We start from the raw sequence: 23,762 nt of genomic DNA on the forward strand, positions 1-23,762 counted from the left end.
TAATTTCTATTCTCTAACGTAGAAATATTTTTTGTTCCTACTAAAGCGTAATTTAGGAGGTCTTTTAGCTTTGCGTCATACACAGTTTATTCAAAATACTGACAACTTACAAGGCATTTCGGTACAAATATTAAGGTCTCTTCTGATAATTATAATTACGATTATTATTTTTCATAAAAAATGGATTTCTGACAAGTTTTACGAAATCACAAAATGACCACATTGATTGATGACTAATCATAAATGAAACGTCATTTCAAATACAATAACACCGTTTCCATCGAATTGGCTTGGCTGGCGAAAGCACAAAAAGAGGAAAGAGTCTACGTCCTTATAAAACCCAAATCATCCCAAATATTAATTTTGTACAAAGTATAGTAGCAAACATTTAAAAATATGGACAGAACCTTACAAAAAATTACTGTTCACACAAAGACATCAAAACGTCATCATTTACAACTGTACAGGTTTAATAATTAAGCACTTTGGTTCAATAATACAAAAAAAGAAATGATTCACCGATTAAAAAATAAATTAAAAAAGATATTGAAATCAAAGCGGGATTTACAAAATAATACAGTGACATGCGTACGGTCGGTACACTATTTCGAAACATGGACACTGGGGACGTGTTTTATATCGACTGGTGGTTAGGCAGTGACATTAGCTGTCAGAGGGCCAGTGCATCCTTCAGTAAGGCAGTAACAGTGAACAAGCCTGCTCTTTGAACCGACTCACACAGGCGACGTCAGCCTGTGGTCATCCAGTCCAAAACGGACTGTCCAAACTAGATAAGATGTCAAAGTCATTTCAGACACTTTGCCAAAACAATATTGCAGGGCGAGCATTTTGCTAGAAGGCGTCCCTCCGTTCAGGATTGCCGTACGCTGGCCCCTCTGCATGGCCCGGTGTGGATGCACCGCTGGGTGGGGTCTGAGGGCCACTGGCACCGGAGCTGTGACACACGTACCATTCGCTTAAATTGGCCGGCTGGGACGATGATGAGAGGGGCTCGGAGAGCGCAGAGGGAGCTGGCTCCCTTCCCAAGTCCGATGAAGGAGAAACGAGAGATGGAGTCGATGATTCGTAACCAGAACTCGGAGGTGGAGACTTGCAGTGCACCTTCATGTGTTTTCTCAATGAGCTGGGATGCGTGTACGATTTGTCACAACCTCTGACTTTGCAGTTGTACGGCTTATCGCTAGTGTGTACGTGGGAATGCTTTTTCCGGTCACTGCTGTTGGCGAACCGTCGGTCACAGCCGTCAAACTCGCATTTGAAAGGCTTTTCACCTAAAACGACAGAACAGTTGTGATAATGGTCAGTACAGGTCCAAGCACACCATTACATTGAGCACACAATCAAATATCCTGCGCATTAGTCTAATGCATGTCAGGGTAAATCGGGTCACATGAGCCCCATGATATCGTGATTATCTTTTTACTGCTCTGTCTGCTTTCATGGCAGGTCCCTTGTGACTGAGACTCTCAGACAGCAATGATTTCTTTTCACAATTACAGATTATTAAGCATTCGTTCTTTAAAGCGTGCGCTCTCGTATAGTTTCATTTACCGTTGGAATGTAGAGCATGAAGATCTCATAAAATATATCGGATCCACTGTCTAAACTGCTATTAGGCCTGTCCCTCTGTAACCATAATAGCTGCTGGAGGAGGCAGCCAGGCAATAGAAATGTTTGAATTAATTACATTTAATCACATCACGCTTATTTCCGAAGGACATAAGCTCCAGGAGTTTATAAGACTGCGTAATTGCTGCTGTCTAATTACAGTTGCTTGCTGAATATCAATTTGACCTTCAGCTGTTGGGCCGAGAAAGCCAATCAAGAATATTAGTGTACTACAAGAAAGCAGAAAGGAAGAGACCCTTGGGAAACCATATCCATAACCAAAGATTCGAATACCGCCCAAGCAAGAAAATAATGCGGCTGCCCCCGGGAATGTCCCACAGAAATAATGCATAACGTTGCTTAGAGATCATAACTGAAAGATTCTTATCTCAGATGTAGTTACCAGTCAAACGTTAAGCAGCTTTACTGATTATGCCAACGCTATTTGCAATGAAAAAAAAGAAGAGAAAAAAAAAGAAAAGAAAAGAAAATGTTAATAATAAAAAATATATAAATAATAATAAATAAATCTTCCAGAGTCCACAAAGCATTCAAAATAACAGAAATAACTATGCAAACCTCACGCATTTTTATCAATGTGTTGCATTTATTATTACATATAAAGTTTATCATGTGAAGTCACATTTGTTTAGCACTTTGATACAGACTTGTTGTATGCGGTCAATCTTTTTGAAAGTTCTGACAACAGAAATATATGGAAATAACTTCAACATATTGCCTCTTGGTGCAATTAATGACGTTTTGGACAGTTTATTTTAAGGCTAACTGGAGCACACACACACACACACACACACACAAAGGAAGAAGAAACAAAATACAGTGTAAGCAATACAAGACACTATCTAAAATGCTATTATGCCCCTGTAGATCGTTCTGAAGGTTTAACCAAATACGTGAACTAACGAGTGTTTGTGGTTTCCAAAATGTAGCAAAGGAGTAGCTTATAACAGTTTGCAAATTGTCTATAAATGTGTACCATTTATAGTAACTGTAATATAAACAGAAGATGATAAACCTATGAAAAATAATTTGGGCATTTTAACATAAAGCAGTATCCTATCTCTTCATCTCTTATTTAATATTATTATTATTATTATTATTATTATTATTATTATTATTATTATTATTATTATTATTATTACTTTCTACAGCAGACCGAACTGTACTCAGTAGGCCCCAAACATGTGGATGTGCTGCAAAGCTGTAAGCAATCTGATGAAGAAAAGAACACATGATTGTTTTTCACAACACACATGATTTAGAAAAAGCAAGTCAATAAAAAAAACAGTAACACTCCAGAGTGCTCCACCTTTTGCTCCCCCCGTTCTTTTTTTTTTAAACCTGACTTATTGTAATTAATATATATATATATATATATATATATATATATATATATATATATATATATATATATATATATATATATATATATATATATATATATATATTAAGTACATGTAGACTATTAAAAATCATAAAATAACAGTGACAATAATGATAATGGCGCCAGTGTTCCGCGAAAATTCTTTCCACAATGGATAAGCCACTACATAAATTATTTCTAGATAAAACCTCTTGAAAACCAACCTTCTTAAAAGCGGATTTTTCGACAATCGCTGCCACTGTTCAGCTTGCAAGCTAGCTCACGTCATTAATAAACTAGTTGATGTGCATTGATTAGTTTACACTTTCAGCAGTGCTGTATATCCAGTAACTGAATAGTTATGAGTTCCTAGTATTTAACTGAATTGTCCTAAGGGACGAGAAATGAAGCCACTGACCTGTGTGCGTCCTCTTGTGTATTTTCAAGTTTTCCGATCGGGCAAATACTTTTCCACAGCCGGGGAACGGACACGGAAACGGTTTCTCCCCGGTGTGCACTCTGATGTGATTCACAAGTTTGTACTTTGCTTTAAACGGCTTCCCCTCTCGTGGACACTCTTCCCAAAAACAGATATGGTTCGCTTGCTCCGGTCCTCCGACGTGCTCCACCGTCACATGTGTCACTAGCTCGTGCATGGTGCTGTAAGTTTTGGAGCAACGTTTCTTCGCCGAGTGCTCGGGCTCCTGCCACTTGCAGATGAGCTCTTGCTTGATCGGCTGCCTCATGTAACGGAAAAACGCGCCAGCTCCGTGGTGGTGATGTGCGCCGAGATTCATGTTCAGATTCAGCCCGCCGTATCCGTGCAGAGGAGAAGCAGCAAACGGGTCTGCCCTGGAGCTCGCTACTTGACTCAAATGATCAGAACGAACGTACATTTCGGCAGGTATTCCTAACCTTATTTGTCCGTTCAAGGCTTGGCCACCTGGTGCTCCGGTAGATGCCTGCTCGTGATGAAGTCCAGGGAAGAGCGTATGGTTCCCAGGGTCGGGGTGATGACCATAGTGTCCCGGATAGCTACCTGTTGTTGAGACAAACATTCCGTGGTGAGAGGCTGAACCAGAAGTCTGATCGGTCAGCACGGGCATGGCTTGAGCTGTCAGATCTCGGCGAATGAGGAAGTCCCTACCTGCGGATAGCGCCTGGGCCGTGTGAGACATAGAGTACGGGACCGTTGCCGCCTGCACCGGGCCAAAAGCTCCCGTTTGACTGGAGACCACTTCACTGTGGCCTGCAATATGATGATTGTGGTGGTGATGGTGGTGGGGATAATGATGGGTTGGGCTGATTTTGAGGGCCGCGGAGTGCCCCATGTGTTCTGGCCCGAATGGACTCGGCCCCAGGCGGGGTTCCGCAGTCATCTCCCCAGGGTGCGAGTGAGCCATTGAGTGTGGATGGCTGCTGAACCCCGGGAAGCCTGTCACGCTCTGAGGGGTATGGTGGTGATGATGGTGATGGTGGTGAGCCCCTGCCAAGTCAACTAATCTCAGCGTCGTGTTCCGTTTGGAAAACGCGGGGTCCATCACAGGGCTTCCCAAAGCATCCACGCTCATTACTCCCAATTTTAGAATAACTTGACAGCAGGCAAAATAATAATAATGATGATGACAAATATATTTTAATCGCTTTGAAGAATACAGAAGAAGAAAAAAAAAATAATAATAAAAAAAAAACTTCCCCTAAAGTTTAGTTGCTATCTCAGTGCCTACGTGGAATCCCATTCGGTTGAGAGGCAGCAGCAGGACGCTTTGATATACTGAATAGAGATTCATGGTAGGCGCTGCAGCCCGTGGAGCCAAACAATCACCGAGCGCTCTAATTGGTCAGAGCTCTGTGATTGACGTCACTCGTGACAGTTTCCAATGCGAAGAAAAATGTTTTAGTGACAGCAAACAGAGAGCGCGCATGCGCCGAAGCTTAGGCAGCGGATGAAGAAAAGAAAAAAAAGTTTTTGTCACGCAAAGGTTATTGTACTTTCAGCTGCAATCCCGAAGTTACATCGAAGCAATGTTACATTTCTTTATGTCACAGCTGTTGAAAATCTGCGACTGCGCTTTAGCAGCTTACCGCAACAAGTAAACCCGAAAGTGGACTTGCATCCAATACAAATGCGACATAGGTTCTGTCTAGTAATCCGCTAAAGAAGAAGCTCCATAATAAACATCGAACACGGCGGTTAGTACAAAGTTTAAGTTTTTAGTTGCATGCTGCTTGCCCAGAGTCTGTTTTATCTGTATTTAACCCTTTTGTTTAGAGAGGAGATAGAAAAGATTCCTCCTTTCTCTCTCTCTCTCTCTCTCTCTCTAACGGTGCTTATATGTCGTCATGGGATCACTGTCTTGTGAAAAGCGCGAGGGTCGCCTATTGTCCGGAGGAGAAAAAAGTAACGCAAAAGACCTGTTGTTATGATCGGGGGTAATTTTCGGCCTCAGTTGTTCAGCGGCGGCGGATCAGGCACACAGGAGGTGGTGCTTCATCAAAAGTGTACAGGGCGGCAAAAAAAGTCTTGGCAAAATAGCTCGAATAGCTGTTAAATTAAAAATCCTAACTCACACCTAATGCAGCCTTTGCGATGCGTCAAAGTTTATCTCACAGATTACTCACCGTTATTTAATAAACATGTTAACAGTGCACCTGTTATGAATACAGTACAATCATGAATCAACAAATAGAAACTTTTATAGAAAGCTTGAAAGTAAATGGACAGTCCCCACCTCATGAAAACAGCCTCAAGAGTTTTTAGTACCTTGAACTTTGCCCAGAAGAAGGCATTGCACGCGAATGTTAATATTTCAAGAAATAACACTAACCTTGCAGATGTTGTCGGTGAATGTGCGTCTACGTGGTTAAGGTACTCCACAACAATTTACAGCAGGCAAGCTATTTTACAAAATAAATTAATGTTTTTTTTTTTTTTTTTTTTTTTTTTACTATTATTATTTTTTTTGTGATTGGAATGAAGAATGTTCTAAAAAGTTTTAAAGTTATAAAGTTGTGACACTGTTTTACGAAGAGCAAACAAATATAGCTGCTTAATCAAAAATAGCATAAAGTTATAGTGTAGTTCTTAAAACTCCTCGAACTTGCAAATAAAAGTTAAATGCTACTGCTTGTTTCTTCGTATGGCATTGAATTGCAATTTTTTTTTTTTTCAGTATGCAATGACATAAGCCATTAACAGGCTCTGTGTCAAAGCAGTTTAAATAACCATGAGGAGGTGAAAGAAGTCTTAGTGAATGGAATATTTCCGCCTCACACAATAAAAGTTTTAATACGTAATTCAAATATACAATGTTTACCGTAATTATACGTGAGAGTATGGAGACCACATTTAGATTGAATTAGTGCGATAAAAAAGGGAAACAGTTAACACCCTCACCCCAGACCACTTTATTTTTATTATTTATTTGTTTTCTTCTTTATATATATATATATATATATATATATATATATATATATATATATATATATATATATATATATATATATATATATAGTAGATTTGTGATGGCAAGACTGCAAACTGCAAAATCTAATTTCACGGAATCATTACTTCATATGAAGGCCATTGTGATCGTTTTATGCATGTATTATGATCACATATGGATGGAAAACTTAGCCCAAAATCCACACATGTAATCTATTAATTAATATAATAAAAGCGTCACCCTAGACATTTCTTCAACTTCAGGCGACTTTATTTTAATCAGGGTCAAGACGCTTTCAATTATTTATGCAAATCAATTGGTATTCCTTTGAGAGAGGTCATGAATTGATCTGTCAGACGTGTAGTGACAAAGCCACACCATCAGTGTCATAAATAAGTAAACATTGTGTGAACTATGACGAAAACTGAAGATGTGGCTCAGGGTCGAATGGATCGCAGCTGCATTCTTTAGCCATTTCTCTAGCAATTAACGAAAAGTTTATTTCCAGCTACTTTTTGCTAGGTAGAGGGGGGATTATGACAAGATACAAAACGAGTTCAATATGACAGTACAAAAAAAAAAAAAAAGAAGAAAAAAAATTGAAAGTAACACTGGAGAAAAAAAGTAAGCTACTACCCCAAATCTTTACCCCAAGACTTTATTTAAAAATCACAAGGAAGAAAAACTCTTTGTCGCCAGTATAAAAAAAAAAAAAAAAAAAAAAAAAAAAAGATTTAACAGATCATAAAGTCATGGTGTTTTGCATACTATCAATGCCATATTTTAAGTAGACATAAATAAATTATTTATTTAATTAAATAAAATGAGATTGAATGGTAACAAAAAAAAAATAGTTTTTTAATGTTCTTAAAATATTAATTTGCTAACACGTCATAAACAACAACAATAACAACCAATAAAAACATATTTCTTCTTCATAATAATAATAATAATAATAATAATTATTATTATTATTATTATTATTATTATTATTATTATTATTTATATTATTTTATTAATATAAAAATTATATTTTTATTATAATTTATTATCATTTTTATTTAATTTTTTATCTGTCCAGGGTGTTCGGTAAATAATTCCCAATGATGCCTCCAAAACTTATTTCGTCTTACCGTGTTTCACCTGTTGAAGACATCGTCCAGTTTCATTTATAAAGAAAATGTCCTTCAGACAAAACATTCAACTCAACAGCTTTGCTTCTCTCTCTCTCTCTCTCTCTCTCTCTCTCTCTCTCTCTCTCTCTCTCTCTCTCTCTCTGGAAGGAGTTTGCTGTATGGAGCTCAAGGCTGCAGTCTGGATGATATTTTAATGGTTCGTCTGTTCATGCAGTTTTGAACTCCAGCCGCCGGAGTTTCCTGCAGAGAGAAATCCCACTTCACAACTTCCACAACCCACAACTTTTACACACACAAGGGTGATACATTGCGGCCTTAATCTTTCAAAAACATAGGTTAAAAATATGAATAACGGAAAGAGACACCTCGTTCGCAGGTTTGAATATACTATTTGAAGTTTGAAGGCATCTGCGGAAGGCCTACTGAGTGTGCAGAGCATGTGGTGTGTTAAAAAAATACTCAGTTCTCGTTTAAAGTAAATCATGTGAATATAAAAGCAATAATTAAATTGCAGCAACAATATAATATGCATGTGTTTTGCATAAGCGAGACAATTCATTAAAATGAAACATGTAAAGAAAGTCTACAGCTAAAGTAGCCAAAAACTTTATGCAGAAGTGTTGCGGCCCAATACTATATTTGTATGCCAATCTAGTTTGAACCATTGACCAATTTGAGAATTAATTTCTTACTCATGCAAACAGCATACCAGTGCAAAAAAAAAAAAAAAAAAAAACACTTCAAGATTAGCCATATTGCTTAGTAATATATATATATATATATATATATATATATATATATATATATATATATATATATATATATATATATATATATATATATATATATATATTTATTTATTTATTTATTTATTTTTTTAACGTTTATGGAAAAAGCATGTGGAACTTAGCATTTGGTTTTTACATAGGGGTTGGTTTTAGCACAGGATGAAACGCATGAGTTCCACGCCATTTAAGAGCATGCAGGCTACACTTTATCACATTGCAGCCAGTGTTTACTAGATGCGCGCCAGGTTCTTCTCAGAGCACCAGGCTTCCACATAAGTAGGCCAAACGTGGAAGTGCTCCGTGTCTGGGACAAAAGCTATTATTCGGCCGTGCATTCACTAAAGTCTCTTTTCTGAATTTCAACATCCAGAGCAAAATCCCAGTCAGCAACCTCCCGACAATCCCACAGATTGATGATGTAAACCGACCAATCGCACTGATGCTGAGGCATGGCGGGCTGTTATTTGGTGAGTGAATGTTAGTAGGGGGAGAGCGCCCTCTCCAATGATGGCCCAAGCTCGGGGTCACGTGCTGCCCCCCTCCTTCCCCATTCATCAGGGGTGGACTGTGTTGTCTTTTCAATTCATTTATCTGCAGGAATGATTGCGACTATCAGTCTGAAGCTCACTGCCTGACTGAGGAGGTGAAAGTTGCGCCACAGGAAGATAAACCGCAAAAGACAATATCGCACATGATTTGCGTGCTCATCGGATGAGCAGGAGAGAGAAATTCCTCTCCACCAAAAGTAAATAGGAATAGGGGATCGGAGTTTGCTTTGCACAGACTTAAGTCAGAGAAATAGCACGCATAGACAGTTGTTAAGAGATTCTTCCTCTCTCAGTCTCCTCCGCTGCAGACTGAAGATGCTCTTGGACGCGGGACCACAGTATCCCACCATTGGAGTGACTACTTTCGGCTCCACCAGGCATCACTCAACAGGCGAAGTTACAGACAGAGAAGTGGCTTTGGGTATCAACCCGTTCGCCGACGGTATGGGCGCTTTTAAAATCAACCACAGCTCCCACGACCTCGGCTCTGGGCAAACGGCGTTTTCCTCGCAAGCGCCCGGTTATGCCGCCGCCGCTGCCTTGGGACACCATCATCACCCCACTCATGTCAGCTCGTACTCCACCGCCGCCTTCAACTCCACTCGGGACTTTCTCTTTCGCAATCGGGGCTTCGGAGACGCCACGAGCGCGCAGCACAGTCTGTTCGCCTCCGCCGCTGGAAGTTTCGCCGGACCACATGGACACTCCGACGCCGCTGGGCACCTGCTCTTCCCGGGACTGCACGAGCAAGCGGCCACGCACGCGTCTTCCAACGTGGTTAACAGTCAGATGCGCCTGGGCTTTTCCGGGGACATGTACGGCAGGGCCGAGCAATACGGTCACGTCGCGAGCCCCAGATCCGAGCATTACCCCTCGACGCAGTTGCACGGCTATGGCCCCATGAACATGAATATGGCTGCCCATCACGGGGCTGGGGCCTTCTTTCGGTACATGAGACAGCCCATAAAGCAAGAGCTCATCTGCAAATGGGTAGAACCGGAGCAGCTAACGAATCCGAAAAAGTCCTGCAACAAAACTTTCAGCACCATGCACGAGCTCGTGACCCACCTGACGGTGGAGCACGTTGGGGGACCAGAGCAGTCGAATCACATTTGCTTTTGGGAAGAATGTCCCCGGGAAGGGAAACCGTTTAAAGCAAAGTATAAACTTGTGAATCATATCAGAGTGCACACCGGAGAGAAACCGTTTCCGTGTCCGTTCCCCGGATGTGGAAAAGTATTTGCCCGATCGGAAAATCTGAAAATCCATAAAAGAACACACACCGGTAAGGAATGCATTTATTATTATTTTTTTTTCATATATAGCTATTCATTGCTATATTACCGATATAATTTTGTATGTATTTGTTTTAAATATAGGACTTAATATGCCAGGCAAATGATGTTAATATGTTTTTGTATTTATTTATTTTTTTTCATTGCTTTTTTCTTTGTCCTATTAATAATTTCCATGCCAAGAACCATTCCGTTACGCGGAAAATTATTTCTATTCGTTACATGTTGTATAATAACTAACAAATTACACGAGTAAGAGTGCAGTATCGTTGCAAAATAGCGTAAGTAATGTGGGCGAAATGTAAATATTTTTTGTAAGTCGTGCTTCGTAGTGGAATAGCTACGGACAGGAACTTTTTTTTTTTCTTTTTTTACGCGTTTAAATTTGCTTACATCCATTTGCTCGACGTATGAATTTTCAAATGTGACATATTTTATTATTTATTTATTCATTTGAATGCGTGTGCCTGCCTCTTAAAAATGCGTGTTTTGAGAGATGTTTGCTCTGTGTTTCTGTTAGGTGAAAAACCGTTCAAGTGTGAGTTTGAAGGCTGTGACAGACGCTTTGCGAACAGCAGTGATCGTAAGAAACACATGCACGTCCATACCTCCGACAAACCTTATCTCTGCAAAATGTGTGACAAATCCTACACACACCCCAGCTCCCTCCGGAAACACATGAAGGTAACAATAACATCGCAGTGCATTTTTTTTTCTCCTACATTATGTGATGTGCTTCTCCTATCTATTTACTCTATTATTTAATTAATGTGCTGTTTTAAAAATAACGCTTTTTACGGTTTACATTTATTTCTGGCCTATTATTGAATATTTTTAATGTGTTGAATAATGTTGTTATTTGCACCAACATTATGTGTATGATATAATAACTAACGCCGAATGCCAACATAAATCTAAACACAACGTTACAGAATCTGTATTATTTATATGTTATTATAGCTACATCTGACGCAATCAGTTGGTACAGTTTGAGATGAGAAATTATCAGGCACATAGGAAAATATATTTATGTTCGTCTTCGACTCAGGTTCACGAGTCATCGACTCAAGGACCCCAGCCCTCCCCGGCAGCCAGCTCCGGCTACGAGTCCTCCACGCCGCCCACCATCGTGTCCCCTTCCACAGAAAACCAGAGCAGCAGTTCCATATCACCAGCATCATCCACAGTTCACCACACGAGCAGCCACAGCACTCTTTCGTCAAATTTTAATGAATGGTACGTGTAAATATTTTCAAAAGACTGCAGAATTAAGACTGCTTTGGAACCAAGACTCAAAAGTCAGCCTATTCTCGCGTGGACCTACATATACACACAATGTGAAGAATCCGAGAGAGAGCAGTGCATGGACGGGGTGTGCAACGCTCTTGACAGCCTTTTTGTCCTCCATTTCTTTTGCTCTTTTTAATTTCTTAATTTCTTTCCCTTCTCTCTCTCTCTCTCTCTCTCTCTCTCTTTTTTTTTTTTTTTTTTACTTCTCCATATTCTCGGAAGACTGCACAGAGAACTTCAATTGCATGATACCAGCAGGTCGCAGCCTGTTTTTTTTTTTTTTTTTTTTTTTTTTTTCTTATTTTTTTTCTTCTTTTTTGTATATAAAGACTGACCTAGTTTCAAATGTAATATTTTATTTTGTAAATAGTCACAATTACAGTTTAAGGGAATTTGTGAAAATAATAATAATAATAATAATAATAATAATAATAATGTGGTCCCTAGATATATGGAAAATGAGATGGTTTTACAAATATTGCGATGAATAGTCTTGACTGAAAAGAATGTTATAGTTTATGTGTACCAAATGTGAATTACCCAGTATTACCACAGTCTACACGTTTACCTAACCGATTAGTATTAATGTGCTTTTGTATCCAGTGCAACATTTCGTCTCCAGTCCAGTCTGAGTAGCACACAGTTGTTGTTATTTAATGTCATGTCGATAAACCGTGTAGTGAAAGCCTGAAGTTCCGTGTCAATCTTGTTTATGTAAGTGATGAAATATAAAACTATCTGTCTATTGCTTTGGCAATTGCAAGAAATTATTACTTGTATATAACTCAATTTTCCATATTTATCCGCATGTAAAGGACCGGTATCACATGTTAGAGATAATCGGTATTTATGGAAAAAAAAAATGCGTTCGTAGGGTATGCAAGATTTAGATTACAAAATAATGTTTGGTTACTTTTCGTACAATATTAAAGAATTAAACGTACAACAAAAACAAATGCCTTCAATACTTATTTATTTCTCGACTGTGCTTTAAACGACTGAATTGAAGGTTGAGAAATACCAACGAGAGAACTTCAAGAGTACCCTGTCTATTATTTCTATTTCGTAATTTATTTATCATCTTGACACAAACGGATTCTAAATTAAATCATTACATAACTACTACAGCCATAACCACTGGTGTTAACAAGATTAGGAATTTAACGCTTAAAAAAGGAAATGTGATTTACACAAATCAAAATGACACTTCAGTCCTAAATAATCCAGCGCCTGCTTTTAGGTTTTACCTCACTAATTCAGCAGGACGAATTAACTGAATTTCACTTTTGTACCCCTCATTATTGTCAGAATTAAAAAAAAAAAAAAAAGTATTAAAAAAGTAATGTATTAAAACGTCAAATCGTGACACATTTACTTCTCAACGTGGTCTTATTTAAATAGTTCACATTGGTTAACTCTCGTCACGGCCTTATATAATTATGCTTGTTTGGGACCTGTATATGGTGGGAGTGAAGGATTTTAGTCCATGAAGAGAATCACTGTTGGGCTTTTGTTCTTGGTTGCAACTTGCTTGATCGCCCCATTAGGCACATCACGATCACGAGCGTGCTTAATATCACCAGTGCACGATTCTCACTGAGCGATTTTGCCAGCTGCAAAAGATGCTGTTTGGATATTAAAATCTACAAAATGATAAATCGTTTAACCACTGCGTATTCCTTCTTCACGGTCAGAAAGTGCAAAGTTTTCCAGAATAAGAGAGGGGATGTCTACCTATGGAGGAAATCCGAGAGCCCGTAAGTCCAGGCAAGCACGCGGTGTAGGAGTACTATGCATGCATGCAACTTTGAGTATGTGTGTGTGTGTGTGTGTGTGTCTCAGATAACACAAGATCATTAACATGTGCAAATTTAAACTGTGCCTCAAGGCTATGAAACTAATGAATCGAGCATTGCAGTGTTTCTAATTCGTGGCCATTTGGATGTATTTTTGTTTTTAAATGTGATCCGACGACTTGCTAGTTGCAAAGCGGCGCTTAAAGGAAAATGCGACATATACGCTACAATGTTTACATGTTCCTCTTGGGGGTGTGCACAAGTGCAGGCGCGAGGGCAGACTGCCGTGCGCGTGCATGCGCGTGAGAAATAGCCCACCGACAGGAGGAGATACCGACTTTGGGAAAATATAAACATATTGGCACATCAAACAGTAGGGGCGAATATGAAATGCATTACATATCGTTGTTTTTTTTCTTTCTTTTTTTTTTTTTTCGAAATATGTTCATATTCCCCTTCCACGGGCTATTAGGTTTTGAGATATGTGAATGATGGTAATAAAAGGAATTGTTCGACTCTATTTAACACTCTATCTATTCAAACGTTCTGGGACATTTTCATTCATGCACCGTTAGAGTAGTAGTAGAAAGTGTTATATATTGATCCGTAGCTACAATGGAATACACATTTTCGAAGGCAGTCGTTTCGCCTGTTATCCTCATTACTTCTCCTACACCCCCCCCCCCACCCCCCACACCCCGAGAAAATAAGAGCACAACAATCATATCCACAAATGCTATTACAATGTGGCTACGTTAGATTATTTGATGGATATGACTGTTAACTAAGATATCTGTGCATGTTTTTGTCAGCTTGCCCGTTGTGGTAACCCCAACATTCAAATTAAATTTAAGACAAACTAGCTATTGAAGAAGAAGAAGAAGAGGGAGGAATCCATTTAGGTGTTACACATAATATGCTTAATAACACCACATTAAAGGCGCGCAGAGAACATAAAACGCTTTACAGCCGTAGCCTAGATATCTTTTTGCATTATTTTGGGTATAGCACAAAATAATAATAATAATAATAATAATAATAATAATAATAATAATAATAATAATAATAATAATAATAGTTTAGGAAAACTGCAACGATTCTTACATAATACTTGAGAATGCTTATGAGTTGTCAAACATCATAAATATTTAGTTAATTTATGGGAAAAAAAAGAAAGAAAAAATAATCTGATATTTACAAAAATGGAAAAAAACAAAAACATATAGCGTACATTAATAAATGATTTAAACATAAACAGAAGGCATTGGCGACTTCTTGGAAACCGAAAGTTTCTCTGTGAACTTTATCACAAAAAAAAAAAAAAAAAAAAAACCTTACCAAGCGCCTTAATCTAATTACAGAGAATACGAATAGGCTAGCCTACCATTTAATTTGAGCAAGGCTAGTTGTGTGTGTGTGTGTGTGTGTGTAATTTCGACATGCAGTCTGAAAGCAAACCGCAAAAGTGCGATTCAAATCAACAAGTCAAAGCTTTTCGACATTTCAACATTAAACAAAAATCAGTAATTTAACTTGGTGTAAATTTCATCAGGGAGTAAACCCTCATTTCATCCTTAGTCGTATTTATTTTACTAAGCGTCTTGCTTGAGAACGAAAAATGACAATGTACTTTCCAACAAGTTACATAACAGTAAAGGCCAGCCTTATGTAACTATTAATCTTAACCTGCATTTATGCTGCCCCAAATAACCGTTAGTTCCATATTTTTAAGACTCTCAGTATGTTCTCATAGCCATAGCTGCATTTAAATTCACTGCTGAACTTTCTGTGATTGTTGCACAGCTGTTGTCTAGAGATGGATGCATCGCCGTTCTTTCTCTGTAATGTAAAAGTAGCTGACATTTTTCTCATCTCATTCATATGCGCTTGACCTCTCTCTGACTTCAGCGTCGTCTTGATCGGGTGAACACGTTGCAATGAAAGCAGTATAGAAGAAGGAGAAAAAAAGACATTTAAACTTGAACGCAGAGTGCAAATTGACAAGAGTGCGCCAGAGAGTCTGTGGAGTGTGACTGTTATTTTGCATTGAGATGGATGATAATTTTCAGCGGATTTATCATTGCTTTGTAAAGAAAGCAATATTGATTGGTAGTGCAAAGACATGCAAATAGGTCATTTTTCTTGTTTTGATATGTCAGAGGAGCGTGCAGAAAAAAATAAAATAAAAATAAAATAAAGCACTGTATTAACTGAGTGACAACACACTTTTCTCTAAAAAGTAAACATTTGAAAATAATTATAATTTTAGTCTTCCTGCATAGACAATACACTCTTATGTATAGTTAAAGGGGGGAAAAATACATTGTTTATTTTATCACGTCATGTTTACATTTGTTATTACGGAGTAATTATATATATATATATATATATATATATATATATATATATATATTTAAATTGACCCTGTAAAGGGTATCAAGGAAAGGAAATCTGGTGAACTTGGCCAAATGTATTTTTTTTATTTTATTTTTTTTACTGTATGCCCCTTTGCACACGCCATACTGTGTTTTTCACTCTGCCCACAGCTTGGATTCACACTGCTAAAGAAAGAGCCGTCAACTAACATGAGTCATAAGGGTTTGTGTGACCCCTCCAGCATTAGTTGTGGACACCATGACACGCTATTAAGTTTGGACCACAGAAGATTTGTGGAGGCTCTGACATTGTCTATGTTGTCGTGTTCCCCTGACACGTTGCTAAATGGGGTCATTCCAATTAGTTGTTTGGGACAGAGGTGGACTTCTTCAGGGATGTTCACACTCTGCCTCAGTGTCTGGGGGGGAAATAACAAGATATAGGAAAGTCCACAAAAATCTACGTATTTTCAAAAACAAACACACACACCAAAACAACTTTCGCAAGTGTTTCTATCACAAACACAGAACATTAAAATCTGCATAACAATCTTTAGTTACACACAGATAAAACCAATAGACTAGGCATGTTTGCAGGGAAAGTAAATAAATAAATCAAGTTTCTTCTTTGGTAACCTGTCGTGAGGCTAAGCAAAGACGTTTTTTGAGTTATGCTATTCGGGGGATTGGTATTTTATTTACTTGTCTCAGATGAGAGCAGCTTGTGGACATCTGCTCTTTTAATTGCATCTCATCAGTATAATAAATGTTAAAGTCTGGAGGTGAGGCAATAGATTGGAACACTCAGATAATGGCCCTTCAAATGGAGTCTCAGAAGGTTAGGAGAAGTAATTTGTAAACTTAATGCACTTATAAAATAGCTCAATATTGGATCTTTTTTGCCTTTCATCGTCCAGACATTAGAGGCAGAGAATAAGAGCGTGCATGTTTCCAAATAGAAAACTAGATTTATTTATTCATTTGTTTTTGTTTTGTTATTGTGAGGGGGTAGGGTGATTTTGTTATTATTATTATTATTTTTAAACGTCTGGCAAAGTAAAAAGAAAAAATGGTTAAATAGTATCAAGCAAAATAATATCTCAAACAATTTGAATAATTTCTGTATGGGCTTTATAGAGTTGCAAAGTTCTTTAAATGTCCTTTCAAACTGTGTATGCAGAGAACCGTATGCATTTCAAGCATCCAGTGAAGTTTGTAGGCTCTTCATTAAATCAGAATACGGAGAACTAATTAAAACATGCTGTATTGTGCTCCCCAATTAACATAATCATTGACCTCATTAATATTGTGCATTGAACCAGAGAAGGGAAGTTTGGGCTCTTTGTAATTAGATACAAAGATATGTTTGCATCTCGGAAACAGTTGTTCAGAACATCAAACACACCTTGGCATAAAGATAAGCTCATTTTGGAGGGAAAATGTGCATAGACTAAAGTTATTGAAACACACTTCACAAATAGCTTTGCAATCTCAGACTATCTGAGTGTATACTTTACGAAAATTAGAGGTCAGAAATGAAGCACGCAATGCTCTGTTGTCATGAGCAAGAGATGACTGGAATATAATATTTTGCCATGGGTTTACGACTGATGAGATGTGCTGATAACAATAGCGCTTGATAGATGCTTCATGCATTAGAGCTTTGTTGACTATAAAATGATCAAAAACATTTCATATAGTGTATTTTGTAAAAAAAAAATTCAAACCTTTAAATTATATGTTGTGGGAAAGAATTCTAATATGAAATGACTAATAATGCAGGTGTATCTAGATTGAGCTTTTGATTTCGCCTCAAAAGTTACAGCATTGGCTTTAAAAGAGCAACAATCATGCAAGTCAATGCCGGAGGAGAAATAACTTTCAGTGCAGAACACACACAAATCACCATCAGTGATTGAAATTCCAGAGTAGCTAGTAAAAATGTAGCAATCTGTTCCTCTGATGACCTCATATATCGGAGTAACCACAGACTGTGTAAACAAGACTAATAAGGTAAGTCAAAAATCTCAGTAAATCACTTTGGCAGGATTCTGTGTTCTTTGGATCTGCTGACGTTCTGTAACCACTGTCTTCAAAGTGTTGTAAAACAAACCTTTTGTAACAGGAGACAACGGGTAATATGCCATATTTTTCAGGCCAAAGTCAAAATATTATTTTGGCAACACATTTGAACACATTCCTGAGTTCTGCTGCTTTTCCCAAGTGTTCATGAAATGCTCTGTTCGTCTTCCTTCGCTGTATGTTTCCCCCGTGTTCTAGGACTAGAGAACAAGCTGGATAGAGATGTTTTATTTCTGCTTGCTGCATGTGTCACAACACTCCTACATAATCTGGTGTAGCAAGAGATGGAATTTCACAATTTACAGTCTGCAGTACACAGGGGCGTATTAACAAAAGCTATTGTATCTATGCTGATGGCTGACCTTTTTCTTTTTTTTCTTTTTTTTTTAGAGAGAGAGAGAGAATCTAGACCCAGGATGTTTTTTTTTTTTATTATTAGTATTTTTTTTTGAAAGGGGTCATGTAGTTTTAGAAAAAAAGTATATTATCCAGTAATAATATAGTAATTACTGTATTATTACTATTCTAAAATTAAAAATATATACATTTATAAATTACATTTATTCCAAATATATACAAAATGTATTTAAAGTTATCCTACAATGTTAATTTTAATTGTTATTATTATTATTATTATTATTATTATTATTATTATTATTATTATTATTATTATTATTATTATTATTATTATTTTGCATTCAAGAGATATTCATGCGCAGCAAAATCTTGGCTTAATTCATAACCAACTGTGCTTCATGGTAATCATATATTCATTTGTTGGCAGAAACATGGCTGTTGATATTCATCATACAAAACATTCTATTTCATGTTAATGTATTCATTTTATATCTCCCTCTCTAAGAGTAGCTACTACAGAGCACTGTTTTAATATGACACCATAAGGTATTATAACATCCTCAAATATCTCCTTTAACTTCTTGTTAGAGTTTGTTATGAAAAAAAAAAAAAAAAAATTCTAAAACACACACATTACACATGCATAAACCAGAAAAGACGCACGTATTGTATTTGGCAGGAAAGATGATCCTTTACCCCAGATGCGATTACAGTTATGCAGATAACACCATTTGTGCGAGCAGACCGGAGCTTAGTCGTTCGGAGTCAGCTACCTTCTCATGATTGATAATTATCAGCCCAAATACCCTGGCTTGGTCCAGGTGGCTGCCATTTATTACGCTTCTTTCTTTGCTCTAATTAATTACTAATTGATTTTAGCACCTGCATTGGCAAAGCAGACCTTTTTTTTTCGTTGGGGGAGGGGGGGGGGGTGTTGGGGGTATCAAATAAGCATTATTTAACACTTGAAACTACAGTCTTGGTTGTAATATCTCTGCACACCCGAATACAAAATTATACCATTTTTTATTTAGATAACTATTGAATTGTTTAAATATAAATGTATTTTATTTATGTTAATCATTGTTTCATATATCACATGTATTAAATACATATTTTTCTATGTACAAGCAGAATAATGCAAGCTATTCGGTTTAGCTATAAATGCAATTTTGAAAACACTTGTGAGTAAAAAAAAAAAAAAAAAAAATACAAAATAAATTGATAATAATAATAAAAATAAATAAATACATAAATAAATAAATAAATAAGAATCTTGAAGGCAAAGTTTGTGTGCTTCAATCAAGATCTATTCCTGAGAAAACAATAAGTATGTCCTTCACATTCGACAACAGCATTCCCTGTTTAATTCAACTCCATCATTCTCCCTGACATCTCAAGATTCAGATGCATCTAAGGGACCGATCTCCACAACCAAGACAACCATTTGTACAAATTCAGATACTAACTTTTTTATCCTTTAATTTATTCTCTGTAACTTGGGAACATACTCATAATAAGCTCAAGACCTTGGCAGTTACAAGGTCCAGGAATCTTTCCAACAGTGGGGAAAGCCAAGCTTCCTTTCATAACCCCTGAAGGGCGACTAGGTCACGTGACGATGCTCAGTGCTCGGGTTGGAGTGGTTGACTGTGTTTCACTGGGAGGAAATGCATTAGATAACAGTAAACAGTAAAGCCTGATGATCTGTAATGACTTAATCATTTTATTATCGTTTTATTTTTGTATTTTTGTTTTTATTTGAGTAGTATGGTAAGTCAAAATGAAGTCAGCTTTTCAGTCCATTTACTGTATTGTACCGTTTTTGACTGAAACAGGAAAGAAACACAGATGCTTGATATTATCCAATGAAACTGACGGGATTATGAAACGTGGATTTCAGAAAGGAAATTCATTTCAGAAGCGGAGCAATTATTACATTTGAAATGATATTATTATATATTAAAAAAATATATTCAGTTATACATTATACTTAATACTTATAAAATATACATGACTACCATTTTTCACAATTATTTGAAATAGTGCACTATTGAATCAAACTCACCAAGAACATGTAAGGAAATTAAATTTGTTCCATTTTGATCTCTAGATGACTTTAAAGTCAGCAAAAAATAAAAATTTGACGTTATGCATGATACACACACACACATACACACACACACACACATATTTGTTTTTGTGAAAAGTGGGTTCATCCCATAGGTGTAATGGTTTTTATACTGTACAGACTGTATATTCTATAGCCCTACACCTAACCCTAACCCTAACCCTCACAGGAAACTTTGTGCATTTTTACATTTTCTCAAAAAAAAAAAAAAAAAATATATATATATATATATATACCTCATTCTGTGTGATTTATAAGCGTTTTGAAAAATGGGGACATGGGTTATGTCCTCATAAGTCACCCTCTCCTTGTAATACCTGTGTCATACCCATGTCATTATATGTCACAAAAACAAGAGCACACACACACACACACACACACTTTGATAAGTAATGCTCAGTTTTTTTACTATCCAATTAACAACCATGAATCAAATCAAGCATACTGAAAATAAATAAATAAAAACATGCAAGTACATTTAAAAAACAATTACAAAAAATGGCAAGTAACACACTGAATTAAACTTAAAATTTAAAGGTAGAAAAAAAAGTGAAAAATAGTATTTCCTTGTGGTTTGTATTTATTTATTTTCTTCTGTTTTGCTCTAAAACACACCACAATGTGGAAGTCGATCACAACAACCACTTAATGTTAACTTGAAACGAGTGTCATAATTCAGTAAAAGGACTCATTTAAATGAAATTGTGATCAGATGACTAAACTGATATGACTGAAGGATCTGAACACTATAACCAGTGATGCACCTTCATTTCTACTTCTGGAGAAACATCAATGGAAATCCATATATGAAGGATATGTTGCAGAAATCCTCCTGAACATCAGTTGCACTTGTGAGACTGACTGACATACTGTGGTTACTGAAATATAGCTTCAGCCAGGAAAGCTGAAGTGATCTCGTGAATGAGGAATGGGAATAAACTGAAGCACAGAATAAATATAACTATTATTCCATGTAGTATAATTCATTATAACAGAAAGGATTCATTAAAATCTGTATCGTCACCATTTCACCAGACCAAGTTTCAACTCTTGTAATTCATTTAGTTTAAGTTGGAATTAAATTTAACCTAATTTTTTATTTTTTTTTGCATTTTGCATTTTGCAGTAAAATGCACACGGTCACATACCTACGGATGCCGAGAGAGTTCAACATGCTGCAACTTAAGAAAACACAAGCAAATTGAAAAAAACATCAGCAAATGAAGAAAACAACTTCATCAGTTCACAATCATCACAACACATGCATATAGCGAAACGCGCTGCAAATACTTCACAACATATGCATATGGCGAAACGCACTGCAAATACTTCACAACACATGCATATGGCGAAACGCACTGCAAATACTTCACAACACATGCATATGGCGAAACGTGCTGCAAATACTTCACAACACATGCATATGGCGAAACGCGCTGCAAATACTTCACAACACATGCATATGGCATGTGAAGGATTTGCAGCACGCTTCGTTATATGCATGCGTTGTGATGATTTGCAGCGTTTCTTAATATGCATGCGTTGTGAAGGATTTGCAGCACTTGTGTTGTCAAACTGATGAAGATGTGTTTTGTTTTGTTTTTTTGCTGGTGTTTTTTCAATTTGCATGTGTTTTCATAAATTGCAGCGCGTTGATCTCTCTCGGCCCCCGTACATACCTCTATAGCAAAAATGTCTGGAAGTCCAATAGCAAGGAAATTGGCAAGACAAATTTAACTTTTAATTTTTGGAATTTACCACTGAGGAATTTGACAAAAGTTACGTAGGACCCAAGCCTTATTTACTCACAGCAGGTAATGTATCACAGCGTACAGAAACTGTATCGTCTGGACTGTGAAGGCATTCCTCAATGTCATACTGTTATGTCACTACCTCATAAATAATGAATGCTACATGATATCATTTAGTGGCTCTACAGAAATTGTAGGTCAGATATATACATGCACATACATTTGAATCAGTTGACTCAATTGTCGGGTATTTTTTTTTACAATCAAATATCAATAATCTGCCAGTCTCTATCTATGCAAGCATCGCAGACACCGAGAGTTAGTCTCAAACATCGGTGCGATATAAAGACATTCTCGAGGCGAGCAGCTCAGCTCCCTAAATCAAATCAAAGCCAGAGACGTGGCCAACAGACAGGAACCCTGTGGTGGTTTATGTGGGAATGAGATTACACAAGACTCCCTATGTTAACCTATCTGCATTTTTATACCTTTATACAATTATATGAACCCATCGACATGCAATTTGGACTCATTTAATAAAGATGAAATTTAATTTGGGTTGTCAAACATATGAGTGCATGAGAGATGTTGTATCATTCATAACGGGAGGTGATTATTGCAACTGTAGTTTTATTGGCACTTTATGAGTTTCTACTCAGATTTTGTCAGAGTTTTTTTAGTAATGTAATTGGATATTTGAGTGTTGCTATATAATATACAATTACTCAAATAACACAATAAAACAATGCTATTTTTTGTGTAAATTTATGTGCAATACCTGGCAAAACTATGAACACACCTGCTCATTATTTCCTATGATCATTTTCTATATTGCAATATAGTAGTCATCATAATTATGTAACAAAACACAAGGAAGTATGAAAACTGTGGTGAAAAACAAAAACAAAAAACTCATATTTGAGCTAATTCCTTGCAAGATTATACATTTCCAAATGTACAATTTATATTTTTCTCCAAAATTAAGTATTTTAAGATTAAAATTATAGTAAAAGTGAGTTGTGCGTTCAGACTTGTTTCTGGTGGGGCAGTTCCTATAGTTTATGATATAAATATGTATTTTCTGTGTTGTTTTATTACAGGCTGCTAATCAGTTGTCATTCTGATCTAATTTACTTTCATTAGTTTGATTAGACTGCAGTGGGCTGTCTCAGACTGATTAAAGGTGTATGACAAAAAAACAGACCTTTAGTTACAGGTCTATGGTCTGCTGATTTCTGGTGTGATGATGTTCCATATTAATATCTAAAGCTGAGTGGTGTGTTGCCATCATATGCAGTGAATGCTGGCACACATGTTGTAATAGCATGGCCAGAGTCGAGCACCTGTGGTGAGGAAGGGGATCTAGAATCATACGTCTGGGTGGCTTTTATTCCCGTTCTACTATGGGCCAGAGTCAATTTATATTCTCAGCATGTTCTTCTGCTGACCCGCGACTCCAGCAGATCCAATCAGCTGTCCACAGAACAGATATGCTACATGTCATCGATAACCGAGCCTTATCATGACATATCTCAGCATTATTTTTTTTTGGTTAAATAATATATTACACTTTAAGGCCTTGCCAAAGTAGTAATTATCTCTAAAAGCTAATTACGCTTGAGTAATTAATGCACATCTGTAAACATTTCAAGCAATTATGGATTACTCTTTCACGTTTATCGGTGTGATACTACATCAATTACTCGTCAGCAGTATGACTGTCTCCTACAATCATACGCGTACACACACACACA

At 36.9% G+C, this 23,762-nt stretch overlaps 2 protein-coding genes across 4 annotated transcripts; one reads left to right on the forward strand and one right to left on the reverse strand.

Annotated features, from left to right (window-relative positions):
* Positions 1-452: 452 nt before the first annotated feature.
* LOC113066309 (zinc finger protein ZIC 4-like) lies at positions 453-7,713 on the reverse strand. Of its 3 annotated transcripts, none has more exons than XM_026238188.1 (3): positions 7,593-7,713; positions 3,432-4,052; positions 453-1,292 (listed from the first exon to the last, which is right to left on the reverse strand). In XM_026238188.1, the coding sequence occupies exons 1-3, from the start codon at positions 7,657-7,659 to the stop codon at positions 853-855; spliced, it is 1,128 nt and encodes a 375-aa protein (XP_026093973.1). In that variant the 5' UTR covers positions 7,660-7,713; the 3' UTR covers positions 453-852. The 3 variants fall into 3 exon arrangements, with proteins under 3 accessions (XP_026093973.1, XP_026093972.1, XP_026093971.1); XM_026238187.1 differs by lacking the exon at positions 7,593-7,713 and adding an exon at positions 4,161-4,825; XM_026238186.1 differs by lacking the exon at positions 7,593-7,713 and having other exon boundaries at positions 3,432-4,825.
* LOC113066310 (zinc finger protein ZIC 1) lies at positions 5,056-12,472 on the forward strand. The gene is made up of 4 exons (XM_026238189.1): positions 5,056-5,206; positions 8,754-10,216; positions 10,747-10,910; positions 11,275-12,472. The coding sequence occupies exons 2-4, from the start codon at positions 9,247-9,249 to the stop codon at positions 11,470-11,472; spliced, it is 1,332 nt and encodes a 443-aa protein (XP_026093974.1). The 5' UTR covers positions 5,056-5,206; positions 8,754-9,246; the 3' UTR covers positions 11,473-12,472.
* Positions 12,473-23,762: the final 11,290 nt, after the last annotated feature.

The sequence above is a fragment of the Carassius auratus genome, chromosome 49 (genome assembly GCF_003368295.1).
Source record: "Carassius auratus strain Wakin chromosome 49, ASM336829v1, whole genome shotgun sequence".
NCBI classification, from domain to species: domain Eukaryota; kingdom Metazoa; phylum Chordata; class Actinopteri; order Cypriniformes; family Cyprinidae; genus Carassius; species Carassius auratus.